Source organism: Pezoporus occidentalis, unplaced genomic scaffold (assembly GCF_034315485.1).
Source record: "Pezoporus occidentalis ecotype Australia unplaced genomic scaffold, CSIRO_AGI_Poc_V1 ctg181, whole genome shotgun sequence".
In the NCBI taxonomy this organism is placed as follows: Eukaryota; Metazoa; Chordata; class Aves; order Psittaciformes; family Psittacidae; genus Pezoporus; species Pezoporus occidentalis.
Window position 1 is genome coordinate 129,273 of NW_026913652.1, and position 17,028 is coordinate 146,300.

The 17,028-nt window shown below is 35.0% G+C and overlaps 1 protein-coding gene across 1 annotated transcript in view; it reads left to right on the forward strand.

Moving 5' to 3' along the window:
- Positions 1–17,028, forward strand: part of WDR70 (WD repeat domain 70) — a 101,742-nt gene that overhangs the window by 18,343 nt on the left and 66,371 nt on the right. The window contains exons 6-9 of the mRNA XM_062615426.1: positions 4,776–4,835; positions 7,772–7,905; positions 10,909–11,062; positions 12,615–12,691. Coding sequence (XP_062471410.1) covers positions 4,776–4,835; positions 7,772–7,905; positions 10,909–11,062; positions 12,615–12,691 — 425 coding nt within the window. The remainder of the gene's footprint in view (positions 1–4,775; positions 4,836–7,771; positions 7,906–10,908; positions 11,063–12,614; positions 12,692–17,028) is intronic.

Here is a 17,028-nt window from a genome sequence, read left to right on the forward strand (position 1 = left end):
TAAAATTCAAGACATAAGTTCTGTTCTAAGTGTTACCCAAATTAAAGGATAACTGGGAGAGATAGCATTTTGTAGGGCTTTTCCAATATTTCTGTTAATTTTGAGAGTTTTCTGCATTTGTCATGGAGTTACAAGTTACCTACTTTTTTCCGTGAGAAACAGATACTGAGGGTGCTTCATGGGAATATCAGCCAAGATGATTACCACTGGTGTGTTTGTATGTATCCTCCTGCTTTCTGTAATATTTTCCTTCTTTATCTTGTTTTAGGACAAAATTGTAGATAATACATACACATAGGCACAGATTCATCCAGGAATTTAGTTGCTTTGCTCTCTCTACATAATTCATGAAGAGGAGAGGTCTCCATATGATTCATGTTTTTTGACACACTAATTCTTCTTCTGGAGTCATCTGCCCCTTTTTGAAAGCTGTAAATGAAGTCTCAAGCATGTTCAGTGTTTAGGTGAAACTTGGATTATATGAATTTCAGCCAAACTGAGTTTAATAACATGCAAGTCTGCATCAGAATACATCTGTCAACTCTTAACACCTAAAAGAGTGGAAATTAAAAGTTGTTGAAATGTTCTTTCAAATCTGCATGTTTCCTTCAAGTTTGTGGATAATGCACTCCTAATAACCTAACGTTTCTGGTTTTCTGTTGCTGTAAAACAAATGTTGCCCATCCCCCACATTGTGTTTTTTCATACTCCATCTTTCACATGAGCATACACTTGTGCAACCTTATTGTATATCTTAGACATTTATTTTCACTTTTAAGTTTTTTAGGAAAATACTGAAAAATTGTGACTTGAAAAGCCTGCACTTTTTAGAAGTAGTATCGTAAAATAATATGCAGGATATATATTCCTTCCTTCAAGTATTCCTCCCTTGCTTCCATGCTCTGTACGCTTCCTTTTTGTGTTGGAGTTTGTCCAGGATCTACTTGTTCACTCATGCAGGCCTGCTGGAGTTCTTGCCTGATGTTCTCTTTGCTGGGATGCATTGCTCCTGAGCTTGGAAAAGGTGATCTTGAATTTTAGCAATTTTCTTGGGCCCTCTTCCCTTCAGGGCTTTATCCCATGGGTGCCCAGGAAAGTTCTCGTTTAAGATTATCTATAGTTTGCAAGTATCTTTCACAAAGGATAGTTTCCATTTAGTGATATGCAGACTTCTGCAAACAGAGCAGTAGAGGTACTTTTAGGCTTAAATGCATTATTCTACCCTTCTCTGGTTGGGCCATGAAAAGCTGAATCATTTGAGGACTTCTAAGTTGTAGGGGTATTTTTAGTGGAGGGAGAGGTTAGATTCTAGTGGATGAATTTATTTTTCAACAAGTGCAGTTCACAGTTACTGTGTGTGCGAGGTCAGCAGAATATGTCTTTGTGGAATTTAAGTTTTTTCATAGTCTTTGCTTTTATCCTTGTAAGCTGTGAACATCATTTAATCATGTTATCCCCAAAAGTAATTCTAAAATGTCTTTTGGATGGTCCGTCTAACAGGTGATAAAAGTTGAGACACTTTTAAATTGTGAATTCCTCTGATATTGTTTACTGTATTTTTTTTTATTATTTCTGTAGGACCTCTCTTCCCAAACCAAATGTTCCGTTTCTCGAAAAGGTGCCAGCCCATTCTTTTCTTACCTCCTGTATCCCTGTGTCTTCTGCTAAATCCCTAAAATTTTTATTGCCCATATTCACAATCCCAGGGATATTGAAGGAAATTTTGGAGGAAAAACCGTGAGCTTTTAGAATGTAGTATTTCACAGATTTAATCTTATGTAAAACATGGAATTAAGAATTTTTGAGATACGTTAACACTAAGGTGTTTTTTTTTTTTTTTGGCTGGTTCTTAAAGGGAAACAATTCAGCATATTCATTTAAGGAAAAAGAAAACTAGCAAAATTCCTGTAAATATTTAATATCATTTAGTTTTAATTAGAATACAAATTTTCCAGAACAGCATTCTTGAAATAGTAAATTTCAATAATTTAACAAAGTTGTGGGAAATTAACAGCTGAAATCCAAGCATTAACTGGAATACCTAGAAGTGCAGGTACACATTGGGCAAACTCTTAATTTGTTTTTTCAGACTTAGAGTAATATTTCAAAATACATTATATCCTGATATTCAATTCAGCATTTTAAGTATTAACTATAGTTTCCTATGACATTTTGAAAAAAAAAGATTTTATGGCATTTCTTATTCTTTGGTATCTAATAAATGGAGAAGTGGTAGTTGCATCGGATTTTTGTTTTGCATACAGGCACTTTTAGGTTAGAGCTATATAGAGCGTTTTCAATCATTTAGGAAGTTCATAGTTACTAAAATAGAATAAGCCAGCATGGGTTGTTTTTGTAAATGTTTAGCTAATCTGAAGATGTTATGCCAAGATACATTCCTGGATGTTGTTATCTCAATTTTTTGTTTTGAATAATCTAAACAGTTACTTTAGCTGTCAGGCATCCCTTGGACGCTGCAGAGCATAGCACCTCTGGCACTTGCCAGATGTCTGACTTTCAGGCTCAGGTTGCTTGATTTATCGGGTGGCAGAATGCATTCTGATCAGTTATTCTCCCTTGAAGATAAGTAGGCAGAACAGTGCTCACCATGAGTGCACTGTAAAGTGCACTGTTTTAGTGGTTTGCTCCTCTCATTAAAAGAGGGATTTGATTATTGTTGCCTGGAGGAAGTACGTGTTAAAGAAGTTAGTTCTAGCACATTTTGTTAATTAATATTTATTAATACTTTAATTTTTTATTTTGATTATTGAAAGAGCTCTTAAAGTAGGTAAGATACCCTCTCAAAATACAGTGCTGACACAATACAGGCATATAATACCTACCTTCCTGGTAAGGTGTATGAAATGAGAAACCTTATAATATTCCAGTAAGTGGGTTGGAATACAAAATAAGGAACCTTGCAGTGATTAAGATGAGAATGAATGACCTTTCAGCAGTGATGGTTTATGTGAAAGCCTGTGATTCACATAAGTAGTATATATTTTGCTGTGAGTGATGGCAGTGTGAATCTGGAAGCTTGTTTGTTTCCTTTTTTCACACCTGTTTTTTTTTTTAGGAATGTGTTTAAAAGCAAGTATAGGCAGCAGCGATTGATCAGCTTTGGGTATCCCAAGATCAGCAAATACCAATTTATAGCACAGGGATAATGAGGCATAGAAAACTTAATTCATATAAAAGTTATACCTTTGTCCAGGTGCTTTGTAGTGTTAATAGAACAATAATCTAATTGTCATAATCACAGCTTCACTTGGGAATTTTGAGCCGAGTCTGTGGAAGTGTCTTTTAATGCCATGTGGGCTGTACCTTTCCACAATGTCATGTGTAGCCGTTTGTAAACCTTTGCTGTTACCTTGTGATGGGTTGAGCCTGTTTGGACAGCAGGTGCCCCCCAAGCTGCTCTATCATGCCCCTGCTCAGCAGGACAAGGAGGGGGAAAATAAAATAGTGTCTTTGGTTCAGCAGTAGCAGTCATTTTTCTCCTTATTAGCTGTTGCAGTGCTGCATTTTTGATTTTCAGCCTGGGAACAATGCTGGTAAGACCAATGTATTTAGTTGTTGCTAAGTCATTGTTTACTCCGACCAAGGACTTTTTGAGGCTTAAGCTCTGCCAAGGAGGAGGGGAAGCCGGGAGAAAGCAGAGACAGAACACCTGACCCAAACTAGCCAAAGAGGTATTCCATACCGTAGCACGTCATGCACAGTATATAAACAGGGGGAGTTACCCAGAAGGGCAAGATCGCTGCTCGGGTCAGGCTGGGTATTGGTCCGCAGGTGGTGAGCGGTTGTATTCTCTTCCCTTCTTATTTCCCTTATCATTGTTATTATTGGTGGTAGCAGTAGTAGTTTTGTGTTACACCTTAGTTACTGAACTGTTCTTCTCTCAACCTATGGGAGTTACATTTCGACTCTCTTCCCCACCCCCCCCCGGATGCAGGGTTAGGAAGGGGGGGGGGAGTAAGCAAGCAGCTGCATGGTTCTGAGTTAGTGGGTGGGCTTAAACCATGACAGATGGAAGAAACCTTGTGGATCAAGGTAATGGCATCTTAATAAAGCAAAAGCAGAGGCTACATATGGAAGCAAAAGTATACAAATATTTATTCTCTACTTCTCGTCAGCAGGCGATGTCTAGTCACTTCTGGGGGGTAGGACGAGTACAAGTTACTGTGGAAGATAACCACTCAACAAATATTCACCTTCCTTCTCCTGACTTCCCCCATAATTCCCTGAATTACATTGAGTCTGTTACGGCTGTTGTCAAAGTGGCAGTTGTGCATACCCATGACAGCTGGAGTAATGGCACAAGTGGAATGGAAGCCAGTCCATGATCTTAATGAACCACATAGATAACTTAGCTCCTGTAATGAATGTCTGGATTTTGTTAATGAATTTTGTTGACTTCGTAGAGACCATCCATAGTGATGGATTGACTAAATCACTATTCAATATTGTTAGATATCGATGAATAAGAACCTAAGACAGAAAACCAGGAAATATGCGTGTATATATATAGTCTTTGTTAATGTAATCTCATATATTTTAATAATTATTTCTAATATTTTTGAGGGTATACCCATGAAAAAAATCTGGAATCGGTGTCTTGTTTATGATTTATACTTTCTTTGTCCTCCTCAGGTTACTGCTGGTATGAGGAAAACATATGTGTGTGTGTGTGTCTTACTGTTTGGGTATTTTTGTTATGATTTTTTTTGATCATAGCACAATTCTCAATGAGGTGGATTTTTTTTTTATTCTAGAACCCTGTCAAGAAGATTCCAGATTCTCATGAAATTACACTACAACATGGGACAAAAGCAGTAAGTAGTAACACATTTTCAACACTTGTTGTTTTTCCTAGAACTGAGCTAGTCTGTGAAATAAGATAGTTAGCACATAATTATTGTCACCTGAAGATCAAGAAGCTAGTTATTTTTCTTTATTTTTTTAGTGTTTTAGGGCTGCCTCTTTGCTTTCTTGTAATAACCCAAACATGGCTCTGTTTGACTCAGTTGCAATCTCATTTTTGTCTTCCTTTCTGTCAAGTAACCTTCCTGCGACTGTTAGTGTTCCTCTTCTAGGCTAGGCCTTCTTAAACTAGACATAGGTCTAACCTAGACCTTTCTTTGACTGTTCATGGATTTTAAAGATAATTTTATTGTTGAAGTTTCTAGGACTTCTTTGTAGCTGAATACTGGTCTCCTTCATTTTCCTTGAATCTTTAACTTACCTTTTACATATCATTTTCAGTTTCTTGAAACTTTGTTGTTCCTTGATTTTGAGTGTATCTTTTCTAGGTTTCACCTCCAATATTGCTCCTTTACTTTCCTTGACTTGAAACTATTATTTCTTTGTTCTGTAGTTAGTATTTTTATCTGTAGGTAATCTCATTTTCCAACTGTTTTTATGTGCTTCTGATAGAAGATCTATTTTTGTAGTATGGAGTTTATTTTCTGGCTGTGAAAAGCCTTGAATCTATTTCCAAATCCTTTCCCCATATTTTTCATGAGGCTTTAAACAATCTAATTAAATATATAATTTTCTTGTATTAGATTTTTAAGAAAACGCCTGGTTTTATTTTCTGTTTATGTGATATTTTCTGAAGTGTCAATTCATTAATCCGGCGTCAAGCTTTGTGGTATCTCTTAGACTGTGGAGAGGTGGTAAGGCTTACCCAGTTGTTCTGTCTTAGTCCTAGGCATACAGGCACACTGGAAAGAAAAAGTAGCGAATTAGAATTGAAAACAGAAAAATATTCTTATAAGATGTGTAAAGTATGCATACTATTACATGTAACATCTTTTGCATAACAATTTCTGTGTATGCTAGGATTTGGAAGCTATTTTCCCATTCTGCATGTGACAGTAATTGCTTCTTCAGTATGCTTCTTGAATACATTTTATAACAAACTTTATTATGTAAAAGTTTTTGAATTATTTTTCTTGATATTACAAGAGTAAATCTTCTGTTGGCTTCTTAAAGCATTAGCTCGGGCTATTTCTAACTAAAAGGCTTCATAAAATGGAAGTTACAATTTTCAAAGACTTCAGAGGTATTTTGACTGCATGAGAATGCAGCTGTCACCACCTAGAGCAGAGGTGAATTATAATATGGGTATATATAGCACAGTTGCATTAGACTGGATACAGTGAATTAAAAATTAAAAAAAAAAAACAACCCAACAGCTCTTCTGTAGGACTCTTTTTACTTCTTTTAGAATAATGAAACCACTTACTTCTGTCATTGCGCACATGTAGGGTTGGGAGCAACTTCAGATCTTTATCGTTTCTCCTCAGTGTTTGAAAATAGTCTTCTTGTTATGTTCATACAGTGTACTCTATTTCAGCTAAACTTATGTATCCCATCTGTACCCCTTGAGTCTAATTAATATGGGATTGCAGATGACTCCATTCCTGTGCAGCTGAAAAGCTCTCAGAAAATATTTCCCAAGCTGGAGATTCTTTCCAGAAACCAGATAGATTTCTTTGTTGCTTTGCTTCTACAGTGCAGTAAGAGTTACTGTTCCCAATGAAACTTCAGGGATATATAAATTTCTGTAGGTTTTTTTGTTTGGTTGGTCTTTTGTTACATAGGTGAGTATGAAAAAGAATACACAATCAGAGGTATTCTGAAGAATCTGCTTTCTTATGTCTCGCATCACAGCTGGTCCTTGTTATACTTGTATTGTGGGATTGAATGCATGATTAATCTGAAGAAGCCCATTTTCTGCATGTTAGAAGTCATATTAAATGAATGGGATTTTAAAAAAAGGTACTAAATGGTAAAAAGGGCATTTGTTTATCTTTTCTTTTTCTTTTTGAAACATGTAACAAGTTGCATTAATTTTATTTGAAAAACGAATATGTCACACTGCTATAAGCGCTGTGTGGCATGTAATTCATTCTTAGGGATATCACAAAGCAGTATATTTAAACGTTTGAATTGGGAAAGTAAAAAAAAAAGTTGAAAGGAAAAGATACTGAATCAATGAGATGCTTTCTGTTAATGTTACTTCTCCATATGGTGATTTGTACAGTAATAAAGTTCGTCAAATAGAGGATTAAAATAGGATTTTCACTAAAAAATTTAATTTTAACCAACCTTTGATTTAAGGGTAATAAATGAGAGTGGTGAGCATTAAGCATTCTTTCCTTAAAGTTCTCAGTAGTTTTCAGCATCAGGCTTTGTATATGAAGCAAATGGTGTTCTGTAAATTTTTCTGAGCTTTTTTAGGTAAAATAAATTCGTAATTTTTAATTTAAATCCAAGTTGGTACTTTTCCTTTGCTAATTTTCAGAAGAGAAATTTAACCGAGCAACGTATGTATGCACATGAGTTGCCTTGAATAGACTAGCACATAATCTTGAACTGGTGATGTTTAAATGCCATTTCAGTCTCTTACTGGTAATATTTGTACATTTTGAGAAAAGTTTAGGGTACAGTTTTCTTTATGGAAATAAAACATATCCAAATTCTGCAATTAGATGATTAGAAACTAATTTTTTTCAGCTCTCTTGAGTGGTTTATTGCCATTTTCCCCACCCTTTCCAGAATACTCAGACATTATACAAGGTAGTGAAAATTCACTACTGATGAAATATATCCAACATACTGGAAGATACCAGCACACTGAATTGTTTGTTTTGGTTTTTTTTTTTTTTTTTTATTTATTTTAGAAGTAGTTTGTGGTGTCGTGACGCCTAAGGACTTGTAGGAAAGAAAAATAAAAAGCTGAATGAGCTTAATTTCTTTATAGGTTTCTGCTTTGGGGTTGGATCCTTCAGGTGCCCGTTTGATAACTGGTGGATATGACTACGATGTTAAATTTTGGGATTTTGCTGGAATGGATGCTTCTCTGCAAGCTTTTCGATCACTCCAGCCATGTGAATGGTAGGTATGAAGACAGCCTTTTTCACCTAAGACTGTGCCAATGTTAAGCTCTTAGTAGAAAGCACAAAAGCCTTGTAAACTAGCTTGTTTAAGAAGCTTTTTTATCCTGTTTTGCGGTAAATGACATGTGAGCCTAAGAATTTGTGTGCTCATGTCTTTTCGTGTTTTTTCCAACAACTTGCATAGTTTCCCCTTTTAGAAAGCTACAGGTGAATTTGTTGATGAAATTGTGAATAGTGTATCAGCAAACAGATGATGAACCTCTCAGAGAGACAGGTTGAGTTTCATAGTTGTAATAGAAATTACTAGAATTCACTTTCCATATTACTGTGCTTATATGAAATTAATGAAGTAGTTAAAACAGTTAACCCCTTTGTGGAGAGGTTATGTGGTTGCTGCCAGTATTTGGGGGGGGGGGGGGTGTGGAGGCGGATCTAGTGTTCATTAAATCCTCTTTGTGGAAGTAGTGGTCCTTTGTGTTGTGCTGATAAATGGTTATGTAGTGTGCATTATGAAAAGTGAGTCTGTTGTCTTTTTTTTGTGTAAAAAGCTATATATTTACTTATTTCAGACACCTGGAATGCAGAACTCCTTCAAAATTAGTGCATTTCTCATGCACAGCAAACTTTCAGGTAGAATCATTAATACATGAATTAATAGCAGGTTTTTTTAGCAGGGTGCTTTCTAATGTCTAATGTGCACTATGCAGGATACATTTGTACTCTTAAAAAGGAGCCAAAGTTTATTATGTGGAGTAAGTCCTTAGAATGTCTATGTTTAAAAAAGAAAAGCTACAGCTGAATTTTGGTCAGTTTGGAAGGTTGGCATGTGTATGACTAATTACAAATGTGGCAAGAATCTGGGTAATGAAAGAGGAGAAAAAGTTGGGACTTTTAGCCTGAATATGAGCAAAATAGAAAGGTTCTAAACTGAAGAATCAGGAAAATAGTGCACTATGTTTTGTTATGTGATTATAGTATCTGTGACAGACTTACCTTGTTATAGCAAACTGATGATCGGTACATTTACTTTTAAACTGTTAGTAAACATGCTGCTTTAAAATAAATAAGATTCTCCAAATATGAAGTCACATTCATACTTCTCTGCCATGAGTCTCATTTACATGATTATTTAGTGCAGTGCAAATGGTATTTTCCTCTTTGTCATAACTGAGCAGTAAGAAAGAGCTGATAGACTTTTACTGCCACAGTAGGAGATTATTTTAACTGAAGTATTTCCATACCGAGTAGAAGAGTGCACTAACATTTAGTAGTACTCGATAATAATGGTATAAGACATAGGGTAAAACCCACAAGTACAGTATATATTAATGCTCCAGTGCAAGGGAAACAGCTTTCAAATAGATTTGAATTTTTTAGAAACTAGTGGTAAAATAACGAGTTTTTTAGAAACTAGTGGTAAAATACGAGTTTCACGTGCTTGTTATCCCTGACATTGTCCATTTAAGTGTTTTCTAAGTATCTCATAAGTATTTATGTAGGGATGGTTTTGGTGAAATATACATTCTTGTGGTTTGCGTATGTTGAAGTATAAAAAAGTATAAAAACATAAATATAAAATTGACTGGTGATTTCACTTATATTCCAAGTCTTGTACTGTTTGGGGGTTTTAAAATGTATTATTTGAATACTTTCTTTTACCTTTATTTTCTTGTAAACATAAAACTGCAGATATAGCTCTTGTCTTGTTTGTGAAAAGCTTCAAACTTTTAGAAATTTCCAGATTTGAGTGTCTCCTTTCTACGAAAACTCAGAGTTTATAATACTTGGGACAGTTTGGCTGCCAGTTTGAATTAGTAATACAGGGTGCTTGATGCAGTTTTTGGCTTTTGAATCATAATGTAGTCAGTTTTGCCAGACATTCTTGAACAAGAAACTTATGCTTACTTTACATTATTGATTAATGCAAAACTTTTGAAATATGTATTAGAGTGGTTTTGTGTACTAAATCACAGTTTAAGGTCAGATTTAACAGATAATACCTACTGCCGAGTCAGTGATGAAGTTACTACCATATAAGACAAAACTTTAATTATTACCTTAAAAGTTGCATATTTGGTTTTGTTGATCATCTGAATGTTTGTTTTACTTACGTGAAATTGTGTTAAAAATAGTTTTCTTAAAATTACTAGGATTTGAATGTGCATGATTGTGTTCTTCACCAGAAGAAACTGAGGACAGTTTGGATGCTATGGGAATCTAAATCAAGCTGGCAAATGCATCACTGTCTTTAATTTGGCATGAATTTAGTTGCAGAGTTGCAGAGTTAATATGAAGTAATGTTATTGTGCATGTTCAGTCAATGTACCAGGATATGAGTTCTGGCAGGTGTGGAGTGGATATACGTGCTTGCATTCTTTGCTATCCTTTTAATGGGATATAGCTGGGTAGGGGATCAGAGGGATAAATGAACTCAGTTATCAGCCATCCTCCCACTTTCAGTTAATAATTTTTGTTGCCTTGCATTCCATGATGTCTTTCCTGGTTTTCTCAATCAGTAAAAGACGTATGTAAGAGAACTTTTCAGGCAAGTGAAAAATGTACAGTGGAGTTTTATGGAGGACTACAACATTCTTTTATTGTAATTTATGGATTAATGCGAATCCACATGTTGCTTTTGAGGAGATGAAAAAGAATGTTAGCCCTGAAGAGCTGAATCTGACACATGCTATTTTTTCTGTGGTGTTATAAGAGCATTCTTTAAATTGTTTGCCAGCAATGACATTTCAGATGCCAACTTTTAAAATTATGTTTACAGTTTGATGTACTTTGTGGTTGAAGAAGGAAATGTTACATGTGCACACACACACACACACACATGAGGAATAAAAAGCTTCAATCCATTAATTAATGGGGAGGGTTACCACCTTTTTGATATAGGAATGTATATGGGTCTATTTATGCAATCACTAAGTTTTTGAGTAAGTTTTCTAGTCTAGGCTTATAGGAGCTAACTTTTTTATTTTTTTTCTTTTCGTTTTAGTCATCAAATCAGATCTTTACAGTATAGCAGCACAGGAGATGTCATTCTCGTTGTCTCTGGTAACTCTCAGGCAAAAGTTCTTGACAGAGATGGCTTCCCAGTAATGGAATGCATAAAAGGGGACCAGTACATTGTGGATATGACAAACACAAAGGTAAAGTCAGAAATTACTTGAATGCCAGAAGACTGACTAAGTGGTGTATTTTTTTCTCTTAATGAGAAACCTCATGAAGTTTAGTAAGAAGAATAATGCAAAGCCCTGTCTCTGGGATGCAGTAGTCCCCCTGTTGTTACATGCTAGAAGTTGTGGGCCTTCATCCATGGAGATTCTGAAGACCCATCGCTGACTTGATATGTTGTTGGTTATAAATCTGGCTTTGAGCAGGACATTGACCTAGGTAAACTCTAAAGGTCTCTTCCAACTAATGTTTCTCTGAAGCTAGAACAAATTCATCTATTTAAAAGTATATCTCATAAAATTTTTCAGCTTCCCCCATACACTTGTCCAGCCAGTGAAAAAGAAAAAATTAGAAACTGTTGATCTGGTCAAGGCTCTTGCTTTCTTCTACACTCTGATATGATTTACTTCTTTCAAGGCAATGTTATTATTCTTACTTACATGCCACAAATGTAAGGGTAATAAGTAGCAATGTGTGCAACTTTAATAGTAGCTAAAAATACAAATGGAGATGGGCTGATTCATAGTTTTGAAGTATCTTAAAAACAGTTGATTGGGTTTTGACTACTTTGCCTTCGTATTTTCACAAACTATATAAGGCAAATATTCTGTTTACATAAATGATTTAAATTCAGGTCAGTTTTAAAATAGCTTAAGCCTAAAAAGAAATTATAAAATCTACTGCTCAAACTGATGATAAAGTTGATTTTATTTTTTTTTTCTTGTAAAGTATATTGCCAAGTAACCAGCCTAAATGCTGTTCTTGTCAGATTATTTCTTTTGGCTAGTGATACGTATATAAAACGATCAAATAGTAACATCTGCTTCAGTTCTTGTTTACTAAAAAATAATTCAGTTGTCTTTACAGACTCTTGTAAACGTCTAGAATTCCAGCATATTGTGTTCCAACAGTCAAAATGCTAAAGTATTTGTTATATCGCTCCATTAACTTTTCAGTATTCCTCTTCATATTTATGGTAAAAGCAAACTGAAGTGATTCCAGCATTTCCAGGAGTAGTTTCCAAATTTCTTTTTAAGTGTAGTCAATGAGGATGTTCCTGTACTTCAAAGAAGTAAAGTCAACTGGACAAAGGTGTTTTATATTTGTGGTTACCACAATGGCAATTGTTTACTTGGGATAAAATCCTTGCCTTCTGTTTTTTTCTATCCTAAACAAACAGGGGTGACTATTTAATTTGGGGCTTCTAGTCTTTTATGAAGAACTTGCCTGAGTCGTCTTGACTCTTGAATTCTGTTTTCTTAGTTTTCTCCAACAAGGTCTTTGACTAGTATGGTGTGGCATTGATTTATATATGTATAAGGTTTTTATAATTCAAAATAAATCAGTGGATTAGTATACATAGTCTGTTAATTCATTGTGATGTCAGTCATCCATTACTGTGGTCAGAAAGGTCTGATCTGGACCTCAGCTTTCACGAGATTTCGCTGGAAAGATTTGGAATAAAATTTGGAAAATTTTGTAGGACATATTACAAAATCTAATACCTCTTTGTTTTTATTTCCTTAGGGTCACACAGCAATGCTCAATTCAGGGTGTTGGCATCCAAAGATAAAGGAAGAATTTTTAACATGTTCTAATGATGGGTAAGTATTGAGGTCTATCTTTGTCACGGTTTTTTTAGACTCTTGTTTGGCTTCGGTGTTTTAATAGTGTGCCCTAATAACTTGCTTTAAATATCATCCTTTTAAATCTTGAGAAAGTACTCAAGACAACAAGAGATCTGGAAGCAAAAATTTTATGTGACTGGCAGTCTTCTGTCTAGAGAGGAGAGGTCTAAATGGGGATAGGATGTTATCAAAGTTTGAAAAAATGTTCAAGATGGTGGATGAGTTGAATTCTGGAACTGTTGTTCATCAGAACCTCTTATACTAAGAAACTTTTGTTGGAAGTAACTTAATAATAGAAAATACTTCATTTTGAATACTGTCAAAATACTATTCTGGAATCTGTTGTTACAGGAGATTGTGGAGGCAGGTTTAAAAAGGTTGAAAAAATTAATATTTAGAAGGCAGCATAAGCAGATAGGAAGTACAGTAGGCATTATAACATCTCTTATATGACAGCTGGGGATAGTGAGGGGGAATGGAAGGAGTAAGCCGTCATAGCAAGTCTCAGTTACTATTATTATTGTTGTGAACAAAGGATGAATACAGATCTTAATTACTAAAAGTAATTAAGATGGAATTTCATGCTAAACTACTTTTGAAAATGTAAGGTATGGAGTGTCCTCAAGATACATTGTTTTTGCAGTGGTTTTAGATCTAGAATTGGTGTGGTTTTTCATGCAAATAGTTTAACTGTTGGTAAGGTCTTCTCTCTTGTGGAAGGTGTTGAGGCAAAGCCCAGTATATCTTTATGTGATTTTGGTACATTGAGATTTCAGATAAGAATGTTTCATCAAATATATATATATATATATATATATGTGTATATATATATATATATATATATATATATATATATATATATACACCAAACCAGTCTTGTAGTCCAGAATCAAGTCTTTCTACAGGGCAGGAGACCTGCCTATACCCAATTTTGACATTCTTAATATCACATATGGGTATGATTTGGCATTCCGAGTCTTCAACATATTCCTCTTTGTCATAGTTTATTAAGAAGACCTGTATCTTTGAGAGGAGAAATGAAAGGCTTTACGGTATTGCACTTCAGAGGAAAAGGTGAAATCAAAACATCTACTCATGTGAAAGGTTTTTGTGGTGACTTTTCTCCAAAGTGACAAGTGATAGGTCAAGAGGAAATGGCCTCAAGTTACACCATGAGAGGTTTAGACTGGATATTGGGAGGAATTCCTTCACCAGAAGGTTTATCAAGCATTGGTACAGGCTGACTAGGGAAGTGGTGTTGTCACCATCCCTGGAGGCATTTAAAAGATGTGTACATTGGCACTTGGGAACAAGGTTTAGTGGTGGATTTTGGCAATGTTGAGTTAACAGTTGGATTCAATGATCTTAAAGGTCTAAATGATATTAAGATTCTATGACAGTACACTGCCACTCTTGTATATGTTGAAGATGAGCTGTGGAAGTTTTGCAGTAGATTTCTCTTAGTTTTGTTCTATAATCTGTACTGGATGTAAGATTAAGTTACTTGAATTATGGTGACTACTCTGGAACTTTTAGTGGGGAATGTGGTGCTATCTCTAATTCTACATACTGAGATTTAATCCTCACATTGCAAAAGGGACTGCCACAAATGGCATGTGTGGGTAAGGACATCTAATAAGGAACACCAGCATGGGACCCTTTGTGGGGTCAATCCTGAGCGTTTGAATATAGGAGAATGAAACTAGTGTTGTCTTTAATATGCATGAAGGAACACTGAACAACTTCCAGTTTTGCTGGCTGTAGTCTCTCTTGGACATCACACGGAATATTGAAGCAAGGCAGTATGAGCTCTTAACTAGGGACTTCTCCAGTCACTTGATAAGTGTTCCTGAGTGGATGCTGGACTTTCATGATGCATAAAGGAGTTAAAAAGCAAACTTTGCAAGCAGACCTAAGGACTCAAAGGAAAATAACACGTTTTAAATATATCTGAAATGCTTTTATTGTAGTCAAAATACTTTTTTCTTTTCTTTTTTTTTTTTTTTTTTAGGTCAACCTGCTATAATTCATATTACTTGGGGATGGTCTTTATGTGTGCTTGAGAGTTTATTTTGATTCTGGGTGATTAAGACTGTAGTAATATCCTAAACTAAAAAGTAATTGAAATGAAGGCTTTTAGAATTGCTACTGTAAAATAACTGTTTTGAAGGTTGGTCTGTTTCTTGTGATTTATTCATGCATTCAGATTTGCTTGAAATTTTAAAAATATAAATCCTAAAATTAGGTTTTGACTACTATGTGAATTCTAATTTATGGCTATTAGGCTGCTTCTAAGTTTACTGCTTCAGACTGCAGATATATGGGTTACCAGCAGGGAGTCTCAGTGTGTTTTCTATGACTGTTCAAGGACAAAATGTTGAACTTGGAAAAGACCATACAAAAAAAAGACACAGTTCCATCTGACTCTGGTATGGGAGCAATGGAAGGTGGTCAGCTTACATGCTGAAGTGAGTCAAGACCGAAGTCTGGCAGTTATAGAATAAGCCTGAAAAATCTTGTTAATTTGTATAAGTACATGTCCACTTAAGCGATTGATTGTTAGTGAACACATGGATCTTAGAACAGCTGCCTTAATTTCATTTTCCTTGAAATATTTCAGAAGATTGTTTGTTAAAACATGTAATACCTTTTTTTTTCATGTTACAGTAAGATTTTTTTAAAAAAACACCTTATTTTTAAAGAAATAATTTCATTATGGCAGGGGGGGTGGAACTAGACAGTCTTAAGGTCCTTTCCAGCCCTAACTAATCTACGATTCAGTGATTATTCTTGAAGTGGCGATGAAGCATATTTTTGTTGGGCTTTTACAGATTGATTAGAGTTTGTTAGCTTTTAGTCCCAGAAGGAAGTAGGTAATTTGTTAGTTCTGTAGGTAATCTGGTGATTAACCTTAAGCGTATGGATGAATAATACTAATTAACCTAGAGATTTAGCTAGGGAGTTCTTTATTTGAAACTTTTCTTTTTTACTAAGTTAAAGCTTGTGCAGGTACTCTCTGTTTTTAATTTTCCAACTTTTCAAGTGATTGGAATAAAATCATATCAAAAGAAAAGGACATAAAAACTCAAGTCTATTGTCTATAGAACTGCAATAATCTTTAGAAGTCTTTGGAGGTTTGCCTCACTGAGATGATAAATTTGATTTTCACTAATTTGGCTGCTGTTAATTTATACCAATCCATCACTGTTTTTAAAGCATGCATACGGATCACTTTTCAGTATTCATAGTGAGTTGATTTAAACTTTCATAGGCTGTTTATGGCTATGGATTGCCTAGAACTTTAAATACGTCACAGCTATTCCTGAAAGATCAGTCCATTTTAATTGCATTTATTCCTTGCCATTCTAGATAAGGGTAAAGATATATATATGAACAACAACATCTTTGGTTTTTTGTAATGTTCTTACCACATTATTCAGGCTTACTTGGAATTTACATTCATTAAGAAGGGTCTGTCAGTTTAGGAGCAGTATTGTAGAACATGTGTACAGAGCTGCAGTAAAGTTTATAATAACAGAAATGCCAACACAAATGCACTACCTGAAAGTGAAAGAAAATTTTGAAAATGAGAGAGTAAGAATTCTTCTCCTTCCTGGAAATACACTTGAGCAGTGCCCTGAAAACATACTCTGTGTTTTAAAACATAACTAACTCCTTGTTAGTTGACTTCTGTGTTAAAACGAAGAAGGAAGAGGAAATGGATGATACTGTTTTCATTATTTGGATGTGTTCTTAGAGGTGATAGGTAGTGCTGTGTGAATAAGCAAGAATGCTTAGTGATATTAAATGTTGCAGCAACAGGTGTTGTATGTCCCTACTCTCATATATACTTTTTTTCTTTCAGAAGTAGAATCAGAGCTAAACTTGAAATTTGGCAGTCCTCAACTTTGTGATATGTCATTGAGGCTAGAGCTGTGGTTGCTTAACAGCTGGTTTAGTGTAGAAAATTCCTCTCTCAAGTCTTCTCTCTCACAAGTTCATACTCTTAAAGATGCCTTTAAGAATATTGGCTGCCACCACCAGGTGATCTTTCTAATTATTTAGCAATGAATTATACATCAGAGTTGATATATCTACAAATAAATGGACTAAATTATTTCACTGAATAGCTTCAAATCATAAAAAATGATTTGCATTTAAAGTACAATTTAATCCCTAGACTTTTGAGACATAATTTATGTCTCAAATACAAAACTATTCGGCTTCATGGGAAAAGATCATATACTGTTGCTTAGTAAGTGCTCTCTGTGTCTTAATGAAAAAGAAGGAAGCAGATTTCTGCCAGTTGTGGT